Source organism: Penicillium argentinense (genome assembly GCF_028826775.1).
Source record: "Penicillium argentinense strain IBT 30761 chromosome Unknown utg000001l_segment0_segment0, whole genome shotgun sequence".
NCBI lineage: Eukaryota > Fungi > Ascomycota > Eurotiomycetes > Eurotiales > Aspergillaceae > Penicillium > Penicillium argentinense.
The window spans coordinates 1219907-1237227 of NW_026622660.1; the positions used below are offsets into that span (position 1 = coordinate 1219907).

General features: G+C 53.1%; 9 protein-coding genes across 9 annotated transcripts; 4 read left to right on the forward strand and 5 right to left on the reverse strand.

The window, feature by feature from the left end:
- Positions 1–145: 145 nt before the first annotated feature.
- On the forward strand, positions 146–1077 carry N7532_000391 (uncharacterized protein; the record flags this gene model as incomplete). The annotated part of the gene is made up of 2 exons (XM_056612895.1): positions 146–425; positions 557–1077. The coding sequence occupies 2 exons, from the start codon at positions 146–148 to the stop codon at positions 1075–1077; spliced, it is 801 nt and encodes a 266-aa protein (XP_056480119.1).
- A 277-nt stretch (positions 1078–1354) lies between these two features.
- N7532_000392 (cytochrome P450) lies at positions 1355–3048 on the reverse strand (the record flags this gene model as incomplete). The annotated part of the gene is made up of 2 exons (XM_056612896.1): positions 1355–2521; positions 2644–3048. The coding sequence occupies 2 exons, from the start codon at positions 3046–3048 to the stop codon at positions 1355–1357; spliced, it is 1572 nt and encodes a 523-aa protein (XP_056480120.1).
- Positions 3049–3870: 822 nt separating this feature from the next.
- Positions 3871–5576, forward strand: N7532_000393 (bZIP transcription factor; the record flags this gene model as incomplete). The annotated part of the gene is made up of 2 exons (XM_056612897.1): positions 3871–4185; positions 4266–5576. The coding sequence occupies 2 exons, from the start codon at positions 3871–3873 to the stop codon at positions 5574–5576; spliced, it is 1626 nt and encodes a 541-aa protein (XP_056480121.1).
- Positions 5577–5862: 286 nt separating this feature from the next.
- Positions 5863–6241, reverse strand: N7532_000394 (uncharacterized protein; the record flags this gene model as incomplete). Its single annotated transcript, XM_056612898.1, has 3 exons — positions 5863–5908; positions 5965–6029; positions 6095–6241. 3 exons carry the CDS (start codon positions 6239–6241, stop codon positions 5863–5865), a joined length of 258 nt encoding a protein of 85 aa, XP_056480122.1.
- An 854-nt stretch (positions 6242–7095) lies between these two features.
- On the reverse strand, positions 7096–8649 carry N7532_000395 (alpha-hydroxy acid oxidase; the record flags this gene model as incomplete). Its single annotated transcript, XM_056612899.1, has 9 exons — positions 7096–7171; positions 7236–7312; positions 7366–7619; positions 7669–7743; positions 7799–7951; positions 8005–8239; positions 8300–8402; positions 8466–8499; positions 8556–8649. 9 exons carry the CDS (start codon positions 8647–8649, stop codon positions 7096–7098), a joined length of 1101 nt encoding a protein of 366 aa, XP_056480123.1.
- Positions 8650–9016: 367 nt separating this feature from the next.
- N7532_000396 (uncharacterized protein) lies at positions 9017–10246 on the forward strand (the record flags this gene model as incomplete). Its single annotated transcript, XM_056612900.1, has 5 exons — positions 9017–9033; positions 9092–9297; positions 9347–9424; positions 9483–9937; positions 9989–10246. The coding sequence occupies 5 exons, from the start codon at positions 9017–9019 to the stop codon at positions 10244–10246; spliced, it is 1014 nt and encodes a 337-aa protein (XP_056480124.1).
- A 609-nt stretch (positions 10247–10855) lies between these two features.
- N7532_000397 (Zn(II)2Cys6 transcription factor) lies at positions 10856–13188 on the forward strand (the record flags this gene model as incomplete). The annotated part of the gene is made up of 3 exons (XM_056612901.1): positions 10856–11087; positions 11143–12071; positions 12127–13188. The coding sequence occupies 3 exons, from the start codon at positions 10856–10858 to the stop codon at positions 13186–13188; spliced, it is 2223 nt and encodes a 740-aa protein (XP_056480125.1).
- Positions 13189–13362: 174 nt separating this feature from the next.
- On the reverse strand, positions 13363–14253 carry N7532_000398 (dihydrodipicolinate synthase family protein; the record flags this gene model as incomplete). Its single annotated transcript, XM_056612902.1, has 1 exon — positions 13363–14253. One exon carries the CDS (start codon positions 14251–14253, stop codon positions 13363–13365), a length of 891 nt encoding a protein of 296 aa, XP_056480126.1.
- Positions 14254–14889: 636 nt separating this feature from the next.
- On the reverse strand, positions 14890–16513 carry N7532_000399 (aldehyde dehydrogenase ALDH; the record flags this gene model as incomplete). Its single annotated transcript, XM_056612903.1, has 3 exons — positions 14890–16073; positions 16129–16328; positions 16389–16513. The coding sequence occupies 3 exons, from the start codon at positions 16511–16513 to the stop codon at positions 14890–14892; spliced, it is 1509 nt and encodes a 502-aa protein (XP_056480127.1).
- Positions 16514–17321: the final 808 nt, after the last annotated feature.

Sequence of the window (17321 nt, forward strand, 5' to 3'; positions counted from 1 at the left end):
AAGCAAACCCACACAACATCCATTATCACAACAAACGCCAAAACACCACAAAGCCCCTCTAAACACCCTCGCCCAAACAGCCGGCAAACTTTGGCTCGGCAGCGCAATCGACACAACAACAAGCCAAATAGACGACAGCGGCTACATGCAGATCTTCAACAACAGTCGTATCTTCGGACAAACGACATCAGGCAACACGATGAAATGGGAGTTCGTCGAGCCGAGCAAAAATAGCTTCTCGTTCGCAGGCGGCGACGATATGATCGCGCTGGCAAATGCGACGGGAAAGAAAGTCCGCTGTCATAATCTTGTTTGGTCGGAGGAATTGCCTAGTTGGGTTTCGTCGGGATCCTGGACGAATGAAACCCTGCTTGCTGTTTTGGAGCATCATATCTCGAAGGTTGTGAGACATTATGGGGAGAATTGTTGATCTTGGGATGTTGTTAATGAGGCGCTTGATGGGGATGGGGAGTTTCTTTCTAATGGTATTTTCCCTCTTTTATGTGAAGAAGGACCTAGGAAGGTCAAGCAACCGAAAAAGCTAATACATTCCCAGTCTTCCTCGAAACAATCAGCGAATCCTACATCCCCCTCGTTCAATCCCTAAACGCCGACATCAAACTCTTCTACAACGATTACGGCATCGAGAACCCAGGAGCCCGACACAGTGCAGCCGTGAAGCTTGCAAAGAAAATCCAATCCTGGCCCGGCGCGCACATCGACGGTATCGGCTTCGAATCCCACTTCAGTACTTCCTGGCCCCCGACGAAGATGCAGCAGCTCCAGGCCATGTCCGCATTCACCGAGCTCGGGTTACAGGTTCAGGTAACGGAGCTGGATGTGGCGTGCTCGGCTGTGCCGTGTTCGCGGTCTGATCTTGCGACGCAGGCGAAGGCGTACTTTGATACGGTTTCGGCTTGTGTGGAGATGGAGGATTGCACGGGGATTACGGTTTGGGATTTGATGATAAATATAGTTGGATTCAGCCGGGTACGAATGATGGAAAAGGGGAGGCTTGTTTGTTTTTTAGTGATCTGGGGAGGCACCCTGCGTACACAGCTGTTGTCGAGGCGTTGAGGGGGGAGGAGTGTACTGTTTGTTAGATGATGGTCTAAGAGGTTACAGTGTATAGATGGTAGAGCATTATAGAAAGGAGTATGTCCCGGTTCAAATCCAGATGTGGATAATTACAATCATCAAAAGAAAAATATGTCGTAGTCATCGTTCAATGAGAGGTGAGGCGACGCACCAATTTCAAGCATGCAAAACAAAACCAAGTCCAGCCACCCAGCCTGAGATACAAACACATTTACATCAATGCCGCAAAATAGCATTACAAATGCTCTCGTAAGATTCACGCATCAGCCGCCTCATGCATGCGCACGGTAACCAGGTCCGCGGGACAAGCCGTTAGAGTCAGGTTCCACCGCGGCTTGAGCTCCGGGTAGACGTCCTCGATCTGGTCGAAACGCTGAAGCAGACGAACGATGACATATCCAGCCTCGGTAAGAGCGAACTGCTGACCAATGCAAATACGAGGACCACCGTTGAAAGGAATGTACTCCCAGCCCGCCTTGCGGTTGGCCCAGCGGTCTGGCTTGAACTCCTCGGCATCCTCGCCCCACAGGTCCTTGCGGCGGTGCATGACGTGGACACTGTAGACGACGGCGGTGCCCTTCTTCAGGTAGACGGGGGACTCGCCGTCCGGGCCACCGCCGCGAGGGAGGGTGGTGTCGCGGGTGGCTTGGCGGCGGTTGAAAGGCACGACGGGGTACAGGCGGAGAGACTCGTTCATGACGTACTGCAGGTACTGGCAGGACTTGAGGGCGGCGAAGGTAAGGTTCTGGGGGTTGGAGTAGGTGCCGAAGGTTTCGATGATGACCTCACGGAGCTTACGGAAAATTTCCGGGTTACGGGCGAGCATGAGGAAAGTCCAGCTGAGCAAGGACGCGGTGGTGTCTCGGCCGGCCAGGAGGATGTTCAGCAGCTGAGAACGCAGTTCGATCGGATCACGAGTAGCCTCGGCCAAGGCATCCAGGAAAACGTAGTGGCCGGATTTTTCGGCGTCGGCGGGAGCAAATTTCTCCTTTTTGGCAGTCTTCAGGGCCTTCGCGACGAATTTGTCCACAAACTCGTGGACCTGCTGGTCAGAGTGGCGGGTCTCCTTGTTGTTCACGATAAAGGCGAGCTTCTCGAATCGAGATCGCTGAGCACAGACCCACTGGGACTTGTCGAAGTAGCTGGCGAATGAGTCCTCGATACGCTGCAGGCCCTTCAGAGCACCCAGCTGGCTTTCCACACTCTCACCAAAGAGGAACTCGGTGGCGCTGTCAATGGTCAGTCGGAAGAAGATGGACTGAATATCAGTCTCCGCGGTCCATCCGTTGGCCGCAACGGGCAGAGCCTGCATGGCCTTCTGGACGTGAGCCTCCTCGAGTTCCAGCTGGCTGATCTGCTCACGGGTGAATTGAGGCCGCAGCAAACCGCGGGACCGAGACCATTCCTCGCCATCGGCAGTGAACTAATTCGATCAACAGGAAAAGATTAGCAATGCTTAAGCCTCTCTTGGCAGCTTATGGCGTAGGGCTTTGATATTTGTTTAGGCCCCCACGAAAGCAGTGGCAAAAAAAAAGGATGACGTACGATTCCAGTACCCAGCAAAGGATGCACACTCCGACGACGAACTTCACCAAGCTCGAAGTCCTTGAATTGCGTCGCGAGCACGGCTTGGATGTTCTTGGGATCGATGGTAAAGTGGAGATCGCGACCGAGGTTGCGGACGATGAAGGTAGTCACATAGCGGTTTTCCTGACCACTAATGGTGCGCACTCGCTGCTCAGAAAGCTCGGGCACGACCTTGGCCTTGTCGGCCTTCAGCGAGTCCTTCAGGTTTCCAATACCCAGAGGATCGGAGGACGGGTAGTGAGGCACAGGACCGCAGCCCAAACTGCGTGCTCTGCGCGCATGCTGCCAGGAGTTGACCAGCACGCGAATGATCTGTAGGACCACGGCGGCGGCCGTAAAACCCAAGATGAAAGTCGCAGTCATGATTGCAGTGCGGCGGAAGAGTCTAGAATCCACACTTGAAGCCGAGCATACGGGGGCATTAAAAATATGTATCGTATTCTCATGGGGCCTCGGCTTAGTGCATCACAAGTGGGGAGGCAGCACACAGACAGGATGATCCATGACGCTGGGCCAATGGGAGGGGGCAAGGAGGTCAGAAGCGATCTTGCTGTCGGACTTCGCTCTGTTTGCAACAGTGGATTCCGATCAGATCGGCCCCTTGAGGACTCGGTGTGGGCAATGGTGTCTGTGTGCCGCGTTGGCCGGCGAGCCCGTCGCGCCGTCGCCTTTGTCGCCCCACCGAAGCTGAGTCTGAGTTTTGGTGAATCTCAGCCCGAAAGCGTCATCAACACGCTCTTACTGGATGAAGTAGTAGTAGAGATGCCAGGTTTCCACATGCCGGCCGCGGGCTGGATGGGGCCAGAGCTCCCAGTTGTGGAATGTACAGATAATGCTTTTGTGCAGGAATGGGGGTTAAGGCGGATCCGGGGAACGATCAGTAAAACGCAGCTGCAGCTAAGACAGCTCAGTGTTAACCCACGGACAAGGGCCCAACACTGCAGAAAGGTGGTCCCTCGTGCGGCAGAAGTTGACAACCAATGTGGTTGCTCGGTAGATTCGGCAGGCAGCCTCGGTTGTGCCATTTCGGATTATTCAACAAGGCGGAGAGGACCATCGGTCATCCCAACTCCGCCGGATTCATGTTCAGTATGATACCTACCATCGGAATTCCGTAGGACCAACAGGTAAGATCACGGATCCAGGGCCACGGATTCTCTGTCTTATTGTCGAGCCAATTCCAGCATGCCTGCGGCCGAGGACTCGCGATCGGACCCTCCACTGTCAGATACGCTGTCGGCCAGGTCATACCTTGAGCTGGGAGGATTACGAGTATCGCACGAGGCAGACACCCCGACGCCTGACAGTCTCCAAGAGACCACTGCGACTCTACCGAGTGTCCAGCCAGTATCCGTCGAGGGCAAGTCTGGCCCCCGATCCCCAACCCAGAAACCCCTGGGCTCGGAGAAGACCGTCAAGGCTGGAGACCCGCCAGCGGGTCTCCCGCGCAAACGAGGTCGCCCGAGACTGGAGACGACAAAGAATGCAGCGGCTGTCGAGGTATCAACCCACTGGGAGGCATAATGCTTGCACAATCCCATCGGGATGTTTGTAACAGTGGCACGGCTGACAATCCGCAGGAACGGCGTCTTCAAATCCGTCGGGCGCAACGCACGTACCGCCAGAAGAAAGAGGCTACCATCCAGACGCTCAAGACGCGCGTAGAAGTCCTGGAGCAGACCCTGCAGAATGTCTCTGACTTGATGGGTCCCGAGCCCGACGCTGACACTCGTAGCAGCAGCCACGCCCTTGCGCGGAGAGCGGATTTGGATTTCGTGCGCACGAGAAAGCTCGTGCTTGCGGAAATTGATCGTGCGCGATCTTCCTCGGGAGAGCAGAGTCCGCAGAATGGACACAGTCCAGAGACTCTGCGCGATATTTTCGGGTATCATATTTCTGATACTGGCAAGATGGCTGAAGATACAGAGATGCCAGACCTGACACTATCACATCGTCAAGATCACAAATATCCCCGTCCCCGATCTCCGTCTCCTCTCATCAACCGTCTCTTCCCCACAACCACCATCTTCACCTATAGCTACCAGGAATCCGATCTCTCGCGCCGCCTCCAGCGCTTCTGTCTGGAACATACATACCGCTGGCTCACAGACCCATACTCCAGCCCAGAACTCATGAGCCGAGTTTTCGGCCTGTTCCCCTGCATTCACGACATGCCCGGTGTACGCCGTAACTTCCGGCGCGTGCTGCATTCTGAAATTGGCGGGCCCCTCGAAGTGAACAAGCTCCCCTTCTATAAGCTTGGGGGCGCAGGTACACATTATCCACGGAGGGGAGTAAACGGACAGCCCATCTACCCAGAACAACTGCGACGACCGGGGAAGATCCTACGACGGCTAGCGAGGATTCTGCGGCGCGGCGGAATTCAAGACTGGGATGAAGACTGGAGTGGGGATGTGGAGCCTGGTCGTGGCGGAGAGGGAGATGGCGAGGACATGAGCGAAGAAGATCGACTGCGCGCGTTAAATCTCGATGGGGAGTGGTTTGATTGCCATGATGTGCAGGGCTACCTGGAACACCGGGGCGTTTCATTAGACAGCTCGACGATGTGGTTGGAAGTTCCGCCGTCGACCGTGGGAATACTGTATGGATTCTCGCCGGATTATTCTGCGTCGCAGTATTATGTCTCTCCGGGCGAGCTTTCCTCGAGTGACATGAGTGGAACGCAGTATTTGGGACAGTCCAGCTATGTCTTGGATCTAGAATCGTTTTTTGATCGTGAGTTGCGTCATTTCGTCGATCCTCAAGACAAGCTAACGCCATCGCCAGTCCTACTGGCCAATCTCCGCATTCTGGGCCGAGCCCCAGGGTTTCGATTGTGGGATGTTGATGCGGCTCTTCGGGTGTCCATTCGCCGGCGGCCGCTTGGCTAATGTAAACGGCGCGAATTAAATCAAACCGTGACCTTATGACTTATGAGATACGACACTTGGTTAGGATCTACTAGTAGCTTAGAAATAATATATGTCAATCTTGATCGCATGATTTGTCATTGGGTATATTCGCATAGACGTCTTAGAGGACATGACAAAGGAAACGCCGTGTCAGCCGGAAAAGAAGATGAACGAAGGACTGCGCCGTGATTGATTCGGGTATTCATCGCTGATCCCTCCACGAACGCGTGGCTCTTCGATTCCGATCTAGTTCTCGGTGGAGAATCTAACAGCAGATCTCGCAGCACTCGAAGCAGGCAAGACCGGCGCAGCTGTCGCGGGGTTAGTCACTTTGATTGAAATCTACTGGGCCCAAATCGCAACTCACATTCCACAGCAAAGGCCACCGCCACCACCACCGCGGAGCTGCATGGACATCTCCTCCTGGTTGGCCTGTGAAGCGCACTGATTAGACTTATCTCACTGGGACGATCGCATGATAAACGGGTGGGACGTACGGGCTGCTCAGAGACAACCTGCTGGTTGGTAGAGGGAGCGGCAGGGCTGGAAGGCTGCTGCATGGCGACAGTGTTGGGGTTCCAGCTGTTCTCCTGGTTGGACTCGGTCTCGGCCGGGGCAGACTTGAAGAAGTTGAAGTTGAACATGGTGTCGGTTGAGTGATGAAGAAGGAAAGATTTCCTGGGGTGCAGCAGGGGATTTTCTAGGCGCGTGGACACGGGATGGCCGCGTTTGAGATCGTGTCTGAGATTAGATTAAAGGGGGAATGGAAGAAAGAACCTTGACGGTGGGGGGCAGGTGAGAATTTAAATAGATTTAGCCGGGATCAGCAGGGCTGCGAGTGAAAAAAAGGGACTAAACTGGAAGTGTAAATGGGACAATGTACGACTGTTTTTTAATACGGTTTGCGATGTTGGAGGATCGGCTGTTCACTATTGACTCGGCTAGCGTCCCGCAGTGCTTAAGTGGGTTCAGGCCGTAAAATACACTGTTGCATTCCAACGAACACCGGGATGGCTGCAGTTTCAGTGCTAAGTATAGCGCCGGACTAATCAGAATGGTGCTGCCTGCACTCGCTGCGGTCTCTGCTTGCGAAGCACACACCGCCACGCGGTGGCTTAGGCTGCGTCTGGGTCGGATGTGGATCGCGGGTTGGTTCCATGGGCGATCGGGGATAGCGTGGAGATCATCAACAGAAAATTCGGCGTCTGCCGTGTCTGCCGTGCCTACGGAGATCTACGGAGATACTCAGAACCGTGAGAATAGAATACGAGGAGGTAAATGTGGTAAGCAATTGGGACCTTCGGGTCAGATTATTATTGTCGGGTGTTTCTGTTGTGCTGTCATGTAATTTCCAGCCCTTTTTCAGCCCTACTGCTGGCGGGGCGCCAAGCCTCTTGGCACACCACTTGTCACGGGGCCGGTCGGATGTTCGGATCACGGCCTCCTCCTTCATGCTCTCCTTCATGAAGACGAGGAAGGTTATGAAGGACGTGCTGTCCTACAGCTTGGCAAGAATGCCGTCGGGCAGCAGGACTGACAAATAGCTTTTCTGGATCTCGCCTACATTGCGGCACCTGAGGAGGAGAAATGTCAGTGGCGTCGAATGCAGGGACCACGCGCGCGGCTTCATGGACTCACCCGGCCAGCGCCATGGTAATCTTGAGCTCTTGGCGGAGGATTTTAATCGCCAGTTCCACGCCTTCTTGGCCATCATACTGTTCGTGGAGTGAGTAATGATCTTGCGAGAATGCGAGGGCAAGAAACATACGGCCAGGCCCCAGATGGGAATCCGTCCCAGGAAACAAAAGCTGGCTCCAAGCGCCAGCGCCTTGAAAATATCCGAGCCTCGACGGATGCCACCGTCGACGGCGATCACTAGTCGACCTCGTGCGATAGGCGCGCATACCCGCAGCGCGTCAAGAGTGGATGGGACGCCGTCGAGTTGGCGCCCGCCGTGGTTGGAGATGACAATCCCGTCAATGCCGTACTTGATGGCCAGTTCCACGTCCTCGGGCGAGCAAACTGCCAAGAGTTAACAAGATCTCTTGGATGCAGGGATGATGGCGCTTACCTCCTTTCAGCCAGATGGGCAGTGAAGTGTGCTCCCTGAGCCAGGGGATGGTGCTTTCCCAGTCGAGACTGGGGTCTGAGCGAGTTAGACTACGCTTGATCATGTCGACTTAATGTCAGGCCAGACTTACCATAATCAGTGCGGTCCGAGTGGTCACTTCCACTGCTGAGAATATTCGGCCATTGCATATCCTCGGGCAGGGTATAATTGTTCCGATACTCGTTTATCCGCTTGCCTAGTACCGGTACATCCACCGACAGGAACAACGCCTTATACCCAGCCTCTACAGATGTCATCAGTGCCTGCTCCAGACATTTCACTAGGGATGAGACGTACTCTCTGCTCGCTCCAGCAATTGTATCGTGAGAGATCGGTCCTTCAACACACACATTTGCATCACATATGGATTCCCTTGTCCCTGTGCGGCAACATCTTCCAAGGAGTAGTTCGAATATGAGGACAGTCCCATGGCGATTCCATATTTGGCGGCCGCGCGGGAGGTGGCGAGTTCGCCGTCGGGGTGTGCGAGTTGGTGAGAGGCGGCGGGACTGAATCCGAACGGTAGAGTGACCTAGACCCAACAAGTGTCAACTGATCATATTCATCCATATAACGATCTCGCGTGTCGAACCTTGGTGCCAAGGATTTCGGTACTGGTGTCGATCTCCTCGACGTTGACTAGAATCCGCGGTCGGATGCGGTAACGATCATAGGCAGTTTCGTTTTCGCGGAGACTGTTCAAGTAAATTTTTGTTAAAATAGGATGGCATTGAGGTTGACAGATGTGGAGATCATACGTGAGCAAGTCCATAGCTCCTTCATTGTAGTAGTCTGCCAGAATTAGCAGGGAACATCAAACACTATTACTGCTGGTGAATTCAAATTACCGCGAACCATCGGTGGCAGGCATTTGCTACCCAAGTCCTTCAAGTCGGCGATGCAGCACACATCTTTGTGAAGGGTCTCACCGCGGTGCGCCATGATTAGAGTAGTAAGTAAGGTGTAGCAGGAAGAAAACCAGTAAAGGAGGACGGAGTCCTACCCAATAAATAAGTCGAGCAATGTCGCGCAAACCTACCACTGATTACACTTCCATCCAAATTGGAGCACTAGTACGAGTACCTTCCAAGTGTATACATGCTAGCTGGTCGACTTCCTATCGTAGAATTCCCCGCAGACTCGCCGAGACCCACCTTGAGGCCGTCGGAATCTCCTTCCTGCTAAAGTTGCGCCCCGCAGTCTCATGGCCAGGCGTATTAAAGCGACTTGCGAACGCAACTCAACACCGCATGATCACTTCCTTCCAAACTAAGACGAATAGCGCAAAGACGATCTACGACACACCACAATGGCTCGGATTTTCCTGTGAGTTCCGATATAATGCCTTGGGGTATTGGTGGCTTGCTGACTCTGCCCCGACTAGCACTGGTGCCTCGGGCTACATTGGCGGGGATGTTCTCCACCTCCTAAAGAAGACACATCCAGAATATGAATGCAGTGTTTTGCTGCGGGATAGCGGGAAGGCCGCTGCTATATCAAAGGTCTTCCCTGATGTCCGTATTGTGCTGGGTGATCTGGATGCTGCGTCGTTGATTGAGGAAGAAGCCTCGAAGGCGGATGTCATTATCAGTAAGTCGATTGTCAGTCCTTGATGAAGACGTGAACTCATCGATTACAGATGCTGCTAGTAATAAAAACATGACCTGCGTCGAGGCTATTGCCCGCGGACTTTCCAAGCGCGATGACCCCAAGCCAGGTGGGTGAACAACAATTACCTGGACCAAAAGTACGCACCGATTAATCCGAAGCCGCAGGACATTGGATCCAAGTATCAGGCGCAAGTGTGATTTCCGTCCCAGATATTCTGAACGGCACCTTTGGTGAGGCCGCTGGTAAAGTCTACGGGGACATGGACAACGCCGAAGAAGTCCGTGAGATCATTCGCAAGAATTCCGGTATGCGGGTTGTAGACAACTACCTCCTCAACAATGTCAAGGGTCCCAAGACTGCCCTGATTTTCCCGCCTATAATCTACGGCGAGGGCAGGGGCGTCATCAAGCAGCGCAGTGTCCAGATTCCCGAGTTATCGCGTGTGGCGATTGAGACGCGACAGGTCGTTCAGGTGGGCAAGGGCGAGAGCACCTGGAGCAACATCCATATTTCCGACCTCAGCGATCTGTTTGTGAAGCTTGTCGAGAAGGCTGTTCAGGGTACCGAGGGTGATCTGTGGAATCAGAACGGTCTTTACTTTGTTGGCAATGGCATGATGGTAAGTCGCTCTCCCCTAGCAGACCCCCGATTCGGTACTAATTCCATGCAGTCGTTTGGCAAGATTTCGCAGCTCGTCGCGGATGCTACACACAGGCTTGGCCTGACTGACTCGACAGCTGTCAAGAGCCTCAGTGTTGACGAGGCTGATAAGCTATGGGCACCCGCCCGAGTCTTCTGGGGTACCAACGCGCGCATGGAGGGGCAGCGAGCCTCACGTTTTCTGGGATGGTCTCCGAAGCAGCACCCAGTTGAGCAGGAGATTCCGACGACCGTTAAGGTGGAGGCGACGCGACTGGGCAAGTTATAAGTTGTTGATGGGGCCGAGCGTGGGGTTATGGCAGCACTTCCTTACCTTGGGGTGCGGCGGGTCATAGCGGCCAGGCTTACTTTCCAATCTACAGTCGGGCCTGACGCCTAAATCATTGAGATATGTTCTCCAATCTGACCGCCCTAAATAGCAGTCTTCAAATAGTCGCCCGAACAGTCATCCGAACAGTATATCTAATCTTTAAGCTTAAACCCATATTGTCTTAAGCTTATATCCATGTGGCCTTAACTTCTTCTGTCTGAGCTTTAAAGTTAAGCTTATATGATCTTAAAATCACCTACCTACTTAAAATATACATTGACTTACCTAATATGAGAAGTGAGAGTAAATTGAGAGTTAAGTGAGGTATAATATGGCGAGGAAAGATACCGGGTTCACAGGATGCCTCATTTGAGGGTCTTCCCAGGGTTGGTGGATTGTATGGTAGATAAGATAAGAATGCGTTTCAAAATGGCAGGCGTTTCCGCTGCGACGACGAAGTTGCGGGGCTCCAACATCCGGCACTCCGGTTTTCCATTCCTCGCCACGATTTTGACATGAATGAATTACTGAATCCTCTCAGCTTATTATATCAACCAGCTTAGCTTCATGGTAAGCTCGAAACGGGCGCGCACGCGCCGATCGCATGTGCTGGGCGGCTGCAGCACTTGCAGACGGCGACACGTCAAATGCGACCAGAAACGGCCCGCTTGCCGGACTTGCCGTGCGCTCGGAGTCACCTGCGAGGGATTTCCCGATCAAGTTCTCTGGATGCGTGATGATGAGACCGGCGAGGCAGGCGATGGTGGTCACCGCGGGACTCGTCGGCATTTGTACACCGGTATTTGCGGTCATCAATTTCTGCGGAATGGACGAGAACTGACAACGTCTTACAGAGGAATCGCGATTGTCCATGAGCACGGCTCTCAGCTCTAATCTGATATCGGGCTCGATTGATGCGTCTTTGGCCGAAGTCGATGTGAGGTCCCGGGATCCGGACCGGTCGCTTGAAAACGACATCGTCATCGGTCCCTTTGCTGTTCTCGATTTCTCGGGGCCGTCTGCAGAAGCAGAGCCGCCAGTGGCGCCGACACAGAGAAATGAATCGACGCTCGTTGACCCGGCTCCGACAGGGGATCCTGCGGACCCCGTCATCCCTCCGGAGATCATTGATGCGAGTCCGGTCTCGATAATCGAGTCGTTGTCGCAGATGGATGACTTCCTGCATTGGTCCGACCTTTTAAGCTTCAGTCCCGACCAAGCCGGATTTTCTACACTTCCAACGCTGACGATGCCAAGTGATCTATCATTTGATATCAACAACGAAACTGCACTGCTCCAAGGCCTGACGAATGGTCCGGAAGAGCCGGCTCGAATGCTGACGCCTCAGCAAACTCCAATGGAGCTGGGCCCCACAACCACAGATGTATTGAAGGACGCGCAATATCTCCTAAAACACTTCCAGGATGTTGTCATTCCCCAAATTATGGCCATTCCGTTCGGACAGAAATCTCCGTGGAAGATTCTGAATCTGCCAGCGGCAGTAGTAGCATTTGGAGATACGACATTCCTCGGAACAGAGGGAATAAGTCATGCTCGACTGGCCAATCTCTACGGCCTTCTTGCTTGCTCTGCAATTGATTTAGCTTTGAAGCCACCCGCAAACCCAACACAGTCTACAGAGCATTGGCTTCAAGTAGCGAATCGGACATATCAGCAGGCGAAAGATCATATCCAGGTCTCATTACAACATGAGACCCAAGGGCCAAAGAAGGCCAAATATAAGGATCAGCTGATGGCAGCCAACATCCTCACACAATATGCGGTAAGAGCCTACCGGGAGTCATTTGCATTGTTTGAGTCGACTCTGATAACCCCAGATTCTGTCCGGGCAACAACAGCACGCCCGCTGCTTCTTGATTGACGCCGAAAAGCTTCTACGTCTTCGAGGTTTATCAAAGAGAAGGATATCCAAGAAAGCCCGGCTTTTGCACCACGTTTACACCTGGCTACGTATCGTAGGCGAAAGTACATTCGTCCTGCACGACTACAGCTTGTCATATGCCTGTCTCGGAACTCTCAGCTCCTCATCCCGTTCCCATTCCCATGTCTCAGGCGGAGCCGGTAATACCTCCGAAGTTTACACCGTGCAGAGCGAGCCTAATCCTCGACTCGACGACTTTCTCCGAATCGAAAACCAAAGCTCAGACAGCGATCTCAACATCGACGAACCCAAAGACCGAGCCTCCGGCTTCCATGACATCCATCTACACGATTCACGAAGTTTCCCAGAAACACTATACAAGCAGATTTACGGAATCCCCGAGACATGGCTGAGCCTTGTATCGCAGACTACGAGACTAGCAAATGTACTCGCAACACTCCTAGTTGCTCGCAACCTAAACAGGCCAGTCAACCTCGAGGCTTGGGAATCACTACAGCGCCGCGCAATGCGGTTAGAGAACATGATCTGCTCTTTCAACCTCGGTCTTGCGCGAGGCAAATCTACAGAACTGCAAGCGACGTCGAAGCCGCATGCGCACATGCTCGAGGCACTGAACTCGGCCCTCGTCATCTTTTTCTATCGCCGAATTCGGGAGGCACATCCTGCTGTCTTACAGGGCCACGTCGATAGTGTTATTCATGCACTGCAAGAATGCAGCGCCTCTTTGTCTGAAGAGGTTTTCTCGGGCCCTGGGACCGCTTGGCCGGCCTTTATTGCTGGATGCGAAGCGATAACGACACCGAGGAGAGAAGCTATTATGCAGTGGCTGGAGGACGCTGGCGATAAATGTGGATTCGCTTCATACGCAACCGCTCGCGATATCATGATTAAATCGTGGCGGAGACAAGACGAGCATCTCACAGCCAATCGGCGTGATGCGATGCCGTGTTGGATTGATATTGCCAAAGAGGAACAAATTTGGCCTCTTTTCTGTTGATCTTACAGAATGTTTTTTCATGTTGCACTTCTTGTTTATTTTTACGACCAGCATGTATACCTAAGTATTGTACGAACTGATGAACTGACTTTCATACCATAACATCATATAATGGTTCCAAGCATAAAGCTTCAAATATTTACATCAAAATCAAGACCACATGTGCTGCACCATCTAGATAGTCTTCACACCAGCATTTTGCAGGAGCACCTTCAACTCCGCCTGCAACTCAGGCTTCAACAACGAGAAAGGCTTCCGGAGCCCACCAGTCTGTTGGCCACTCAATTCCACACCGGTTTTAACAGCCGCACAATAGTTATGAGACTCAAGGAACTTGCAAATCGGCCACGCCTTAGACCAAAGCTCCCGACCTTTCTTCAAATCGCCCTTAACGGCAACAGCGTCCCAAAGCTCAACCGCCAACTCGGGAATAAAGTTCGCAGCGCCCCAAACACCACCAGGGCAGCCCGCCGCAAGACCATAGAAGGTCAAGGAATCCCACCCGTTAAACGCAGTAATCTGATCCGATAGACCGAAAATTAACTCGGTGAGCGCAGGCGCATTGCCAGAGGTATCCTTCAGATACTTGACGCCGACCTTGGACAGTCCCGCAATCTCCTGCGGCGAGAGCGTCAAGCCAGACGCAGCGGGGATATTATAGAACATAATCGGCAGCTTGGAGGCGTTGTGAATCTCGCCCAGCATCTCATGCAACTCTTCCAGGTTGACGGGATCGTAGAAAGGAGGCACAACCATGACAGCCGCGGCGCCGGCCTTGGCCGCGTGCGCAGAGAGCTCGATGGCCTCATCGCTGGAGGTGCTACCAGTGCCTACGACGACGGGTACGCGGCCGGCGGCGAATTTCACGCACAACTCTGTGAGCTGCTTGCGCTCTGCTGTGGACATGGTAGTGAATTCACCTGTGCTGCCGCCAGGGACGAGGCCGTGGACGCCGGCTTTAATGAGGTGCTCGATGTGGGCTTGGAGGCGGCCTTCGTCGATCTTGGTCTTGTCGTCTGTGAAGGGGGTGATCAAAGCCACCATGATGCCGCCGATGGATGCCATTTCGGAGGGTATTTTTGAGATGGAGGTTCACGGTATGTGATTATGAGAGGAGGGTTTGGAGGGGTTGAGTGTTGCCAGATGGTGCGTGCTTCGATTGTAGATATACTGAAACGCAGCGGAGCGACTTTCTCTTTGTGTTGCCCATGGTGGTTGTATATTTGGCACTGTACCTGGAGAATGGAGGTATAGATACCTCTAGGGGAGCCTGGTTACTTGATTGGGTGGGCCCACTTGCGGTTTTGGAAGGAGATTACGAGTGATATCCACATTAGGAATGAGGGCAAGAGGGGTGATTGCGATGCCCCTCAGCAATCACAAGATACCCCGCTGTTGATTTCATCATCGAAGATGGGAGCTTACTCTTGGCTTGATTTTTTTGAATGGGACGGAGGGACTTCTTGCCGTTTAGGGAATAAGGAGTTGTTGTCGTGGATACTTTCCTCCAGCCTAAGGCATCAACTAGGATGGTGCATAACTAGTTAGTACTACTAGAACTTCCTAGAGCTCGTGATATATTTTGGCTTAAGCTGCTATAGAATATGAATAGAAAGCAAATCAGGGAGGTATAGTGAAAAACGTCAAGCCGTAGTTTCTATCGTAAACCAGTCTAGTTCCATGTACATCCAATCCTATCCCTTACAGCTTAGTGCCCATGTTAACATGAACAGCCTTAATCTGGCTATAAGCCTCCAAGCCAGCCTCGCCAAGCTCACGACCAATACCGCTCTGCTTAACACCACCGAACGGAATACGGGGATCGCAGTCCTGGCTACTGTTCACCCATACCATACCAGACTCCAGCTCAGCCGAGACACGGTGCGCCCGCTCAAGATCAGTCGTGAACACCGCAGCACCCAGGCCATACGTAGTATTGTTCGCACGCTGAATAGCCTCTTCCTCAGTATCAAATGGCAGGATCACAACAACAGGCCCAAAGACTTCCTCCTGGACAATGCGCATCGAATCGGTGACATCGGTAATGACAGTCGGCTTGACAAAGTACCCATTCTTGTTCTTGGGGTCGGAAAGGGCGTGGGCAGCACCACCGGTCAGGATTGTAGCACCCTCACTCTTTGCAATCTCAATGAATGAAAGAATGCGCTCATACTGGGGACGGGTGACCTGGGGACCCTGGAAAGTCGACTCATCCCACTGGTCGCCAATCTTGACACTCTCAACAGCCTTCTTGAAGTTCTCCAGAAAAGTAGGCAGAATCTTCCGGTGCACGAAGATCCGCGACGTAGCCGTACAGATCTGGCCCTGGTTCGACATGATACCGAAATGCGACCACTTAACCGCCTGGTCCATATCCGCGTCGGGGAACACAAGCAGCGGTGACTTGCCGCCCGTTTCCAGAGTAATGTTCTTCAGCGACCCCGCGGCCATCTTCATAATCTCGCGTGCTGTCCCTGTCGACCCGGTGAAAGCGACCTTGTCGACGAGCGGGTGCGATGCAAGCGCGGCACCGGCGTCACGGCCGTAGCCATTAACGATATTGACCACGCCCGGTGGGAACCCGGCCTCCTTAATCAGTTTACCCAGGATAAGAGCGCTGAGTGGGGTTTGTTCGGCCGGCTTCAGGACAACGCTGTTACCGCAAGCCAGGGCAGGTCCTAGTTTCCAGGTGGCCATGGAAAGAGGGTAGTTCCAAGGGATGATCTGGCCCACAACGCCGACCGGCTGGCGGATGGTGTAGGCAAATTTCTGAGGGGTGGTGTTGATGGTCTGTCCGAAGGTCTTGTCGGCCCAGCCAGAATAGTATCGGATGGTGCCGATGGCTTCAGTGAGATCTTCCTCGAATGCGACGTGGTAGGGTTTTCCTAGACAATTGAGTTAGCTTGTCAAATAGCCTTGTGTCTCTGCTAAAAAAGGTACCATTGTCCCAGGCATCGATAGTTGCCAGCAGCTCCCTGTTCTGCTCAAGCAGATCGGCCAGTCGGGCCATCAATTGACCCCGGTCTGTTGCGGGGAGGAGCTTCCACGAGGGATGCGCCAACGCAGCTTTGGCGGCTTGGACTGCGCGGTCAACATCGGCGGCACTGGCAGCATCGACGGTGGCAATGGGCTTGTCGGTTCTGAATTTCAATTGAGGTCAGAAAATCTGTATCATGCGAATGGGCTCGGAAACAACTAACGCGGGGTCCAAAGAGGTGATTGATTGCCCGCCCGTTGCGGGTACGAATTCATTGTTGATGAACAAGCCAGTGGGCTGCTGGTAGCGCTGCCCGTTGGGCGCGGTGATTTCTCGAAATGAAGCCATTTTGAAACAAAAGAGCTAGCCTGGGCAACGGAAGAGTCGCCGACCCCCGCAAGGATATATAGCCCAGCTATCAAATGGAGTGAGGGAGTCGGAATGAAAGTGGGTCGACGTGGGAGAGGCAAGTGACTCCGCACGTAGAAGAGCTAGCCGTATTGGTTAGGTCCATGCGGGGTATAACATATTACTCGGTTGATACTTTGGTGAGTATACGGTAACGGTTACTAGTGTAGCCATGCCGGGCTGGCAGAGCTGGACTCGGTACTAGCTATCCCCCAGAGCAGCATACTAGCTCATCATGTTTACTTCGTCATTGTCATCCCCGCGCCACATCATGTGTATCAGGTTCCTTGAACAAAGTCTATCAAAATGCGTGACACTGCCAGTGAGGAAGATCAAAAGACTGACCTGTATGCGCTCCTTGATCTGCTCAGCATACCAAGACGTCATAGTATGCCAATCGCGACCAACCCAATAACCCCTCAAAGGCCACACCCAATCTGGGCCAACAACGGAACAGGTGAAAAAGGCCCGATAAGGCTCATCGTTCTCCGCAGGTTCCTCACACAGTAATCCCAGTCCTTCGGTGCAGCATATCAAAAGACCTCGGAAAAGCAAGAGACCCATGGTGTCAACGAGAATCAGTAAGCATAAGTAGAGAATGGCACAGCTGTGCTCTTGGCAGCAGACTGAGCAATTTGAGCCTCCAGGATTCACGCATGGCTATCAATGTCTTTCTGATACCGCTCCATCGCGCTGTTGGACAACCCTTTTGTCCAGAGTCGACGTCGCTGGTCATGATATGACTGGT